This window comes from Triticum urartu, chromosome 6 (genome assembly GCF_003073215.2).
Source record: "Triticum urartu cultivar G1812 chromosome 6, Tu2.1, whole genome shotgun sequence".
NCBI lineage: Eukaryota > Viridiplantae > Streptophyta > Magnoliopsida > Poales > Poaceae > Triticum > Triticum urartu.
Window position 1 is genome coordinate 500,538,072 of NC_053027.1, and position 12,006 is coordinate 500,550,077.

General features: G+C 46.5%; 1 protein-coding gene across 1 annotated transcript; it reads right to left on the minus strand.

Moving 5' to 3' along the window:
* Window positions 1-377: 377 nt before the first annotated feature.
* LOC125514589 (probable F-box protein At4g22165) lies at window positions 378-4,217 on the minus strand. Its single transcript, XM_048679926.1, has one exon. The coding sequence runs from the start codon at window positions 3,732-3,734 to the stop codon at window positions 2,355-2,357; it is 1,380 nt and encodes a 459-aa protein (XP_048535883.1). The 5' UTR covers window positions 3,735-4,217; the 3' UTR covers window positions 378-2,354.
* Window positions 4,218-12,006: the final 7,789 nt, after the last annotated feature.

Here is a 12,006-nt window from a genome sequence, read left to right on the forward strand (position 1 = left end):
AGAAATAGATCCTACAAATGTAATGCGCACGGCAAAAATCGTTTACTCACAATACATACATGAATGAATTAATTGTGATCGCGCCACCATACATGAACCCTACCTTGGCGATACAAGGCACATAAAAGATAGCGGGGAGCAGAGGAGAGAAACGAGACAGAGGAGAAGAGACTAACCATATGACGGCGCTGCTTCACTCGGACGTCGACGACGCGGGTCGTCCATCTCCTCCGACGACGGCCGCCTTGACACACCGCCTCCGACGCCTCCGTATCCGCCTCGGAATGGTCAGGAGATGAAGCGGTTAGGAGACACGCGGCAGCCACAAATAGACAAGATTCGAGGGGGGGTTTGGGCAAAAAAGACGCGAGCATGTCGGCATAAAACAGTGCAGGTCGCTGACAGTGGACCCATGCATGCTGAATACGCATGCGCTGGAACAGAGTGACTGTATTTGAACCAAATGACAAGTTGTATGACCAAAAAAACGTATTTTCGAAGATTTAGATGTTTAGAGCAGCAGCCAGTAGAACATTCCCTTCGTGATTGCGACTTTGCAAGCCATGACACCATTGCAGGTTTGGCCACTCTATTATTTTATACTACCTCCGTCCCACAATATAAGATGATTTTGCAAGCTGTTTTAGCTTGCAAAACAATCTTATGTTATGGGACGGAGGAGTAGAAAAGAAGCATCAAAGTTGATCTTTAGCAAAATTTCCTCTGGTCTTGACAACCTATTCAGCTGCCTGACCACTTGTGCATAGTGGCAATCTGCATCACGTGCATCTGCGAAATAGTTTTTTTACTATTGTCAGGAGGTATTTTCTACATCACTTTGCTGGTGCTTGAACAATAATGATGAAAATTTCCATCTAAAAAAACAATAATGATGAAGCTGATTCGATTTCATCTGAATCAGTTAGTAAGAAATCGTTATAATCCTGTGTGGTGTGTTCTTGATCTGGTGGGATCTGCAATGTCCACAACGGGCCAATTCACTACTGAGGAAAATTCTTCCAATAAAGGGAAGGTAAGGAGCCAACCTCAACAAGTCTTCATAAGAAGTTACGAATTACACAAATCTGCATCTGACAAGGAGGTACCATAATATCAACACCAAATATGTCAAACTTTAGCTAACTACAGTACAAAAGAACTGAAGCGCCAGGCCTTACAGATCATTTCTATCTCTTGTGTAATATAGACTTTTTTTCTAGACTTATGTCGATACTGTTTTAATTATGAATCATGTCCTCAGGCATGCCTCCAGTGTGCATTGTGCAACATACCACTTTACAAATAGGAGGACTGCATTATTGCAGAACCACTTAAAAAAGATAACTCTAGTCTAATAACTAATATGATGATGCAATACATACTCAAGGCCATATCAGGGAGACGTGCATAGAAATCATGAAAAATTGAACATATAACTGGAACATGCCAAAAACGAAACACTAAAACCTGGGAGTTAAAACAATAAGCCAAAGCAAACTTTATTTTCACACCTAGAAATATCACTGTATAACCATATCTTTGAATCCGTACAGATATGTTTGTTAACAGAGAAGGACAGTAGATCTTACTCTTCATTAGTGCAGCTTCAAATAGCGGATCTTGTAGCAAAAACCTACAAATCAAATAAAATTTGACATTTGTAACCTCACTTCTGCAATACCTAAATACTGAAATTTTACCTAACAAAAATAAAACATGCTGGAAGGAACGTTTTGTGCGAAATGCAATACTGAACATTTATATCAAAAAGGCAGGGAACATAATCTAATATTAGGAAGGAGAGTACCTCGACAAACATCTGTAGGCCTTTGATCTTCCATCTCCAAAGAATAACAATAATTCAACTGATATGGAAACCAAATAAAATCCTAAAAGCTAGACGAGCTTTTTTTTAGAGAGCACTCAAAGATAAGGATGTCCTTATTGGCTGATCACCAGTAGAAAACTTATGTGTCTAATGCTCATAATGACAAGGTATTACTTTTCCAATAGTATCTAATGGTATCTTATTGGCTTCAACAGTTTTTTTGAAAGAATTGAGTGAAAGAATAAATCAGATCTACCAAATTAAGCGTCTCAAAGTACCTGAATATCCTAAACTTCTCTGTTCAGTACCTATCTTCCTTGTACAACATAGTTGCTTTAACATTTCCACAAGAACCTTGGGCCAGGCCATCTAAGCTCCAACTTTGCATATGACAGCGGCAGTAATTTAACACATGATAAAAGTTCTCCATAAAGAAAAGAAAATATGGCAAAAAATATTTATATTATTGATTTGATAAATAAAATATAAATGGAGCATGTCTCCATTGTCATAGCATTGAACACAGTTACATCAATCCCGAGTGCATCATTCTAAGACTGGGTGCAATCCATATGGGATTTGGCCAGGTGCAATAAATCCGAGGCACGATTTCTTCCCTGCTGCTGTTTTCCAAATTTAGAACGCCTATATCACGATGAAGATTCTTATACATCGAAATATATTCTTCATCGTCAGTGAAGTAGACACAGTTTGCTTTCAATTGCGGATATTCTTCCACACTGAGACACAGTGTCTGGCTATGCCCAAGAAACAACACATGGCCATGCAAGCCATTTATTTCCACAAGCTTTTTTGCTGCCATGTCAATCTTATATACAAATATTTTGCTGGTTTCCTCTATGTTCTCTGAACCAGCATCACCATCTACAGTGGGCTGTTCCCTCCAAACTTGCAGCATATCGCCCCACGGTGCCTGAACAATGTATATGTGCTCACAAATATAATGCTTCATGTCACCCAGAACCGTCGTCCTTGTGACAGTAGAACCAGAGAGATCAAAAGCATCAACTGCTCCAGTTCCTGTCACTGCATACAGTAGACCATCCTTGTAGATGCATTCCTGATAGTTCCAACCCGGTGGTAGAAATGTCCACCCACAGTCCCCTGCCCTTGCAAATGAAATCTGATATTCTGGATTATGAATGAGGACCACAATGTAGCTTCCTGTTTGCGAATCAGGAAACAAATATGCCTTGAAGTAGAGGTGGTCACGGAGCTCATCGAGAGCATAAATTGAGGGCTCGTGACCAAGGAATTCTGCAAGTGCAGTGTACCGTGGCTTCCATAACTCATACTTATGAATAGCACCTTCATCGTCAAAGACCGGCTTGACTTGCTCAAGAGTAATCACTGACGGGAGACCAATCTGTTCACCAGTGATTGGATTTACAAGGTGCAGCTCGGACCTCTCATCGGAAGTGATCAGCCAACCATGCGAAGAGCCAATCAGATACCTACTGCGGATGGGTGGATCAGGGAGGGTTAATTTGTAGGCCCTCTTTTCCACAAGGCTGTAGAGGCAAGCTGCATTCTCTCCAGTAGATTCAGAGGTGTGGTAGAGGAGGCAAGGCGTCTGGCGCTGTTTGTGCTTCAGAAGCTGACGGCGTAGTCCGGTGTACACCGACCGCCAAGAGGAGCAGACAGAGCCTGCGCGCACGAGGTCAGGGATCTCGAGGAGGGCAAAGATGCTCGACAGCATATCCGGTGGCAGCTCCGGCGATTTGCCCACCATATTCTCCATGGGCGGTGCGTCTCCTCTGAATTTGCTGAGTACACTGGGGGAAAGTCCCATCAGATCAGCCAAAGCTCTGAAGATGAGAGAGCACAAACTCGTCGGGTGCCTAGCTAGATGCCGTAAGCTCCTTATTAAGATACAGGCCTCCATCGGGGCTCCGGCGATACTTATAGGCAAGAAAGACAAACCAACAGAGGGCCTGCTCAAGTCGGTGACGGAGATCCAAATCCGAATCCAGAAAACTGGAATCTTGCGGTGTGCTGGGACTCGGGGCAGTTCAAATCCGGAAATGAATCGAGCTTTGGATCCGACTCGCCGCCGAAACAAAATTCCGAGTGCGGCCTCCTCCGCGCTACAAGAATCTGATTCCAGTAGCGCCTCTCCAAGGCCCAAGATGTGTAAGTAACCGGCGAGAAGACGAACGGACCGGCGAACGAGCTGGGGGCTCCGTCGGCCGCGGCGGCGAAAAGGCGCTACTGGGATTCAGAGGGTGGTTCCCGGACTGGGGGATAAGGTTACTGGAAGTGGGGAAAGTATCTAGGGGCTGTTTGGATTGCAGCCCTCAGCTGCCGATCCAAAATTTTGGTCGTTGACTAGGCTTGGCATTCTGTTTGGATGGGCACCAATTTTTTGGTGCGCCCAGCCCATCTCAACTCCTCCAGTTCAGTTTCACGCCAAATCATTGGCAAGTCTGGGGCGGCCAATTCTTACGCCAATTATTTGGCTTGCCAAGATTGGCAGGGCGTACACAGGCGAAAACCAAGGCTTGGGTACTCCCGATACTTCAAATGTATGAAAAACATTTTTAAATTGTTCAAAAAATTCTGAAAAAAATACAGCACATTAACGGAACATCGATGTCTATTGTCACAAAATTTCATATCAAAATTGGAAACATTGCTCGAGATACAAAATGACAAGTTTTTGTACATAACATAAGTTGGGCTTTAGATTTGGCCCATTATCATATTGATGTCAAATTTGTCATTTTTATATCTCGAGCAATATTTCGAATTTTGATTTGAAATTTTGTGACAAGAGACATCGATGTTCCATCGATGTGCTGCATTTTTTTCAAATTTTTTTGAATATTTTAAAAATGTTTTTCAGCATGGGTGCACCGGGAGCACCCTAGGGGTGGGAGGACTTGATACTTTCCCGGACTGGCGGCGTCCGAGAGGGCAACAAGCGCGGCGGTGCTCCAGGTCAAATGGTGCTAAATTATGGCAAAGGGGGTAAAAGCAGTGAATTCGGCCGTGAGTGGAACGACAAATTTCTTGAAAAAGGGCAAAATGAACGGTTTTCATGTGTCAATTTTTTGTCAGGATTTGTTGTGTTTGTGAAAAAAAAAGGAAAGTGTTTGTGGCCGGGGCGCCGGCCCGAGGGTTGGGCCGGTCGGATGCGCTCGTCTGATGCGCCAGATCCGACGCTCGCATTCCCTCCGCAGCCGCACTCGTGTCCACGTGCTGGCCGGGTCCACACACCGCTTTGGCCGCAGCGTTATCCCTTTGCTCGTGTCGCCTCCTCCATTTTCAACCATTCATTCTGCTTTTTCCCATCCACTTCCGCTTCTTGCTGCTGCACGGCGGCGACCCAACACGGAGATGCGAGATTTTGGTGGTGAAGTACCGGCGAGCGGCGCGGTGTAGATGTCATGGCGTGCGTCCTTTTGGTGGTCGGAGCTGAGCGGGGCTGCAACCACGACGGTCCTGCAACCAGCCCTCGTTGCCATGGCCGCCCGCGGCTGATTTGCGCTCCTCTCCATGGCCGCCACAACAAGATTTTTGCTACAACCATGTTTTCTTTTGCTGGAACCAACCTATCTTTTTGCTACCACCCACTCACCCTAAAATCTGCTCCCGTGGTGATTTTTGCTGGAACCGGCGAACCATTTTGCTACAATTGTTTTGAGTTTTTGTTACTACCGTTGTTTTATGGATTTTTTGCTACATCCATCTCCATGACATCGCATGTTTTCTTTCAGTCGATTTTTGCTACAACCATACTTTGTTTTGCTGGAACCGAAGATAATTTTTGCTACAACCGTATTTTCATTTTGCTGGAACCGAAGACAATTTTTGCTACATCCACCCACGGCGGGGTTGGTCGACGGCGGCGACGGCTTTTCTTTGCTGCAACCGTCTTGGATTTTTGCTACTAACGGAGACTGCGGTTTGGCAGACTTGGGAGCTTCAGGCTACCAGTACACATGGGATAACAAACAAAATAACAACGACAACATCCAGGTGAGGCTCGACAGGGCGACCTGCACCGCTAACTTTATGGGGAGTGTGGAGAATATCGTTACGGAAGAATCAGACCATATGGCAGTGCTGGTGCGTGTGCGCGACATGGGAGCAGATCGGACGAGGGGACCGCCCCTTTCGGTTCAAAGAGATGTGGCTGTGGCACAAGGACTATGAGGCGATGTTTGTACGGACTTGGGGACAAGTACAGGGGGCAAACATGACACCGGGGGCGGTGTGCGACAGGTTACAAGGTATAACAAAAGCCCTACAAGGATGGGGCCTGACTGTCTTTAGTAATTCGGAGGCAGATTAAACGGCTAAAGGAGCAACTTTTGGATGCTAAAGAGAGGGCGTTGGTCACTGGACTAACGACCGAGGTTTGAGATATTGAGAGTCAACTCAATGAAGTCTATGAAAGAGAAGAAATTATGCAAAAACAGCGATCTCAAGTGGATTGGCTTAAAGGGGGGACCGGAATAATCAATATTTTCAGAACCGGGCCTCCCATCGTAAGCGGAAGAACACGGTTAAGGCACTGCTAAGGAAGAATGGTACAAGATGCACGGACGACGACGACATGAGGGAGTTAGCGGCCTCCTTCTACGAGAGGCTATTCGGGCCAGAAGGGTCAGCTCATGCAGAGAGACTTCTCACTCATTTTGTCTCGGTTATTTCTGAGGAAATGAATAACAGGCTAACGGCCCCTATATCGGATGAGGAAATTCAGCGGGCTCTCTTCCAGATGGGACCAACAAAGGCGCCCGGCTCGGACGGATTGCCAGCTCTCTTTTATCAGCGACATTGGTCACTGTTAAAAGCAGACGTGTGTTCGACGGTTAGAGGTTTTCTTTCGGGCGAAGCTACTCCGGACTCTTTCAATGATACGGTGATTGTGATGATCCCTAAAGTGAGATCACCGGAACTTCTTTCTCAGTTTCGGCCAATTAGTTTATGCAACGTGTTATATAAGATTGCCACCAAGGTGCTTGCTAACAGGCTCAAGGTGATCCTTCTGGTGCTAATTTCTGAGGAACAAAGTGCATTCGTTCCAGGGAGACTTATGACAGATAATGTTTTGGTGGCATATGAATGCACCCATGTGATTAGGATGAGGAGGAGGAAGACGCCGCTCTGTGCGGTGAAGTTTGGATATGATGAAGGCATATGACCGGGTGGAGTGGATTTTTTTTGGAGCAAGTGCTAGCTAGATTTGGTTTTGCTCAACTATGGATTCGTATGATTATGAGGTGTGTCACTTCAGCTAGGTTCTCTGTTAAACTAAATGGTGGTTTCTCGAGAGGCTTTCTTCCTTCTAGGGGCTTGCGCCAAGGTGATCCGCTCTCTCCATATCTGTTTTTGTTCTGTGTGGAAGGATTTTCGGCATTGTTGAAGCCGGCCCAGCAAGACAACAGTCTTAAAGGAGTGTCATTCGGGGGCACTGGCCCCCATATCACACATCTTCTTTTTGCAGACGACAGTATTGTGTTCCTCGAAGGGAAGAGTAGTATTTTTGAGGCGCTAAGGGATATCTTGCAGGTATATGAGGAGGCCTCGGGACAGAAAGTTAACCTACAAAAATCATCAATATTCTTTGGGAAAGGATGTGGAAATGCACGCAAGACTGAACTTCAAGGTATCATTGGAATCAATTCTGAAGTGCTGAGTGTAAAAAAATCTAGGACTACCAACACTGGTTGGTAGATGCAAAGATGGGACTTTTAAATATGTAAAAGAAAGTTCAGCAGGTAAGGTCTCTGGATGGAAAGGACAAGGCTTGTCTAAGGCGGCAAGAGAGGTTCTTGTTAAGTCAGGCCTACAATCCACACCAACTCTCACTATGAGTTGCTTCCAACTCACCTAGAACATGTGCCGGAACTTGACTTCGATCTCGTCTAACTTCTGGTGGGGAGAAGCAAATGGAGAGAGGAAGCTGCATTGGTTGGCTTGGAAGAAAATGTGTAAGGCAAAGAGAGAAGGAGGAATGGGCTTTCGGGATCTGGAGGTGTTCAACCAAGCTCTTCTTGCAAAGCAAGCATGGAGAATACTTCAGTACCTGAACTCGCTTTTGTGCGCGGGTGCTTAAGGCAAGATACTTTCCGGACGGATCAATCATGAATGCAACTTGCCCGACAAGTGGTTCCTTCACTTTCCGAAGCATTATACATGGCAGAGAGCTCTTGAGGGAGGGCATCGTTTGGAGAGTTGGGAATGGTTCATCCATCAAGGTCCACCATGATAACTGGATTCCGCGCCAAGGCAGCCTTCAACCGCTCGGACAACAATATATCCAAGGGATTACGCATGTGCGCCATCTGTTGAACGAGCTTGGTGATGCATGGGATATGAGAAGCTGCAGATGATGTTTACACCAGGAGACGTTGAGGATATCAGGCATATTATGGTGGGGGGGCGAACATGCAAGATTATATTGCATGGAACTTCACCAAGAATGGCGAGTTTATTGTCAAGTCAGCTTACCACTTTGGCTTGAGCTTATGGGACGCAAAAACCGGACAACCGGGATCGTCGATGCCCAGCAAGGAGCACAAGGCTTGGCTCGCCTTATGGGAAACTAATGCACCGGGGAAGCCAAGATCCATACCTGGAGGTTGCTAAAGAATGGCCTAGCTGTCGAAACCGAACTACACCGTCGAGGAATCAAACCGGGTGTGTTCTGCTGCGCATCTGGCAGGGAAGAAACAGTATACCATCGGTTTTGGGCATGCCCCCACTCCGCGCTCTTTTGGAAACATTTGTGCGAGAACAAGGGGGAGCCTATTGTCAGGCCACCGGCGATGGACGGTTCTCTGGCTGGTCTGGTGGCGTGGCTCAAGGCCTGGTTTGCGGAAGCGTGCGGGGCTGAACGGGAAACGATGGTCCAGGCTCTGTATGGTCTTTGGTGCACTAGAAATGATGCTAGGGACGGGAGAAGGATCCAAGATACTTGAGAGTTGGCAGAGAAAGTTCACTGTTATATCCAGGAATGGCGTCTAGTTCACTCCAAGGAGGCGACGATCAAGGAGCCAAGGCGACCGGAAAGGTGGCTTCCACCGGAGCCGGGATGGACCAAGGCTAATGCGGATGGAGCGATGGCCCGAACGGATGACAAGGGGGAGGAGGAGTGGTTCTTAGGGATCACCATGGTGCTTTTAGGGGAGGAGTTGTGATCTGCTTCCCAGGTGCCGGCCACCCCCAGCTCTCGGAGATTCTGGCAGCAAAAAGTGCAGTGCAAATGGTGATCTCAATGGACGTGCAACAACTCCACGTCGAGTTGGATAGTCAGGAGGTGGCGGCCATGCTTCAAGGCGAAGGCAGGAACCTTTCGATGTTTGGCCCAGTTGTGGAGGAGATTAAGGAGATGCTGAGGAGGCGGCAAGAGTTCAAAATCACTTGGGTTCGGCGCTCTGCAAATGGTGCGGCGCATGGTTTAGCTAGAGAGGGGGTGTGCAATGATAGCATGATTTATTTTGATTTTCCTCCAGACTGCATTATTCATATTGTAGCGGACGAGGTCCCAACCTTTGTTTAAGTTAAATAAAGCTGCAACTTCCCCTAAAAAAATGAAGACGCCATTTGCTACTACCAGAGTCTTGCTGGAAGCATCAGGAGTTTTTGCTACCACCCCTAGTTTTTTTGCTGAACCAGCCTAAAAATTGCTACCACCGTCTTTCGATTTTGCTGGAACTGACATTTTTTTGCTTCGCCGGTGGCGATGAAGGCGGGTCATGTTTTGCTTCACCGGCGGCAAGCAGAGGCAGCGGTGGTCCAAACGAGGGCAACGCGGGCCAGCGTGCGGGATCCCGCGAGAGGCGGCAGTGCTTCCTTTTTTTCTCCTCTTTTTTACCGTGGGGTAGATGACGAAAGAGGATGCGGTGCGGGACAGATCTAACGGTTATGCGCTTTCAAATCGAAAGACGCTGGGTGGACCGGCCGAAACTTGCGCCGGTGCGCCGGCGCAGAGTACTGCCCAAAAGAAAACTGTCATTCTCGCGACAAAATAAATTGTCATAAAACGGCTGTTTTTGTTGGGGAGCGTAGTAATTTCAAAAATTCCTACGCACATGCAAGATCATGGTGATGCATAGCAACGAGAGGGAAGAGTATCATCCACGTACCCTCGTAGACCATAAGCGGAAGCGTTATGACAACGCGGTTGATGTAGTCATACGTCTTCACGATTGACCGATCCTCTGTACCGAACGTACGGCACCTCCGCGTTCAGCACACGTTCAGCTCGGTGATGTCCCGCGAACTCACGATCTAGTAGAGCTCGAAGGAGAGTTTCGTAAGCACGACAGCGTGGTGACGATGTTGATGAAGCTACCATCGCAGGGCTTCGCCTAAGCACCGCTACAGTATGACCGAGGTGGATTATGGTGGAGGGGGGCACCACACACGGCTGGGAGAGATCAATGATCAACTTATGTGTCTATGGGATGCCCCCTGTCCCTGTATACAAAGGAGCAAGGGGGAGGCCGGCCGGCCCCTATGGGGCGCGCCAGGAGGAGTCCTCCTCCTCCTAGTAGGAGTAGGCCCCTTTCCTACTCCTACTAGGAGGAGGAAAGGAAGGGGGAAGAGGAGAATGAAGGAGAGGGAGGAAAAGGGGGAAAGGGGGGCCGACCCCCTAGTCCAATTCGGTTTGGGCTAGGGGGCCGCGCGCCCTGCCTCCTCACTTCCACCACTTGGCCCATGAGGCCCATTACTTCTTCCTCGTATTCCTGTAACTCCCCGGTACTCTGAAAAATACCCGAATCACTCGGAACCTTTCCGATGTCCGAATATAGTCGTCCAATGTATCGATCTTTACGTCTCGACCATTTCGAGACTCCTCGTCATGTCCCCGATCTCATCCGGGACTCCGAACTATCTTCGGTACATCAAAACACATAAACTCATAATACCGATCGTCACCGAACTTTAAGCGTGCGGACCCTACGGGTTCGAGAATTATGTAGACATGACCAGGACTCGTCTCTGATCAATAACCAATAGCGGAACCTGGATGCTCATATTGGTTCCTACATATTCTACGAAGATCTTTATCGGTCAAACCACATAACAACATATGTTGTTCCCTTTGTCATCGGTATGTTACTTGCCGAGATTCAATCGTCGGTATCTCAATACCTAGTTCAATCTCGTTACCGGCAAGTCCGTTTACTCGTTTCGTAATACATCATCCCGCAACTAACTCGTTAGTCACAATGCTTGCAAGGCTTATAGTGATGTGCATTAGCGAGAGGGCCCTAGAGATACCTCTCCGACAATCGGAGTGACAAATCCTAATCTCGATCTATGCTAACTCAACAAGCACCATCGGAGACACCTGTAGAGCACCTTTATAATCACCCAGTTACATTGTGACGTTTGGTTGCACACAAAGTGTTCCTCCGGTACTCGGGAGTTGCATAATCTCATAGTGATAGGAACATGTATAAGTCATGAAGAAAGCAGTAGCAACAACCTAAACGATCATTGTGCTAAGCTAATGGAATGGGTCAAGTCAATCACATCATTTTCTAATGATGTGATCCTGTTAATCAAATGACAACTCATGTCTATGGCTAGGAAACTTAACCATCTTTGATTCAACGAGCTAGTCAAGTAGAGGCATACTAGTGACACTTTGTTTGTCTATGTATTCACACATGTAATAAGTTTCCTGTTAATACAATTCTAGCATGAATAATAAACATTTATCATGATATAAGGAAGCAAATAATAACTTTATTATTGCCTCTAGGGCATATTTCCTTCAGTCTCCCACTTGCACTAGAGTCAATAATCTAGTTCACATCTTTATGTGATTAGTTCACATCTCCATGTGACTAATACCCAAAGGGTTTACTAGAGTCAATAATCTAGTTCACGTCGCTATGTGATTAATACCCAATGAGTGATCATGTTTTGCTTGTGAGAGAAGTTTAGCCTACGGGTCTGCAACATTCAGATCTGTATGTATTTCGCAAATTTCTATGTCTACAATGCTCTACACGGAGCTACTCTAGCTAATTGCTCCCACTTTCAACATGTATCCAGATCGAGACTTATAGTCATCTAGATCGATGTAAAAAGCTTGCATCGACGTAACTCTTTACAAGGAACTCTTTTTATCACCTCCATAACCGAGAAATATTTCCTTAGTCCTCTAAGGATAATTTTGACTGTTGTCC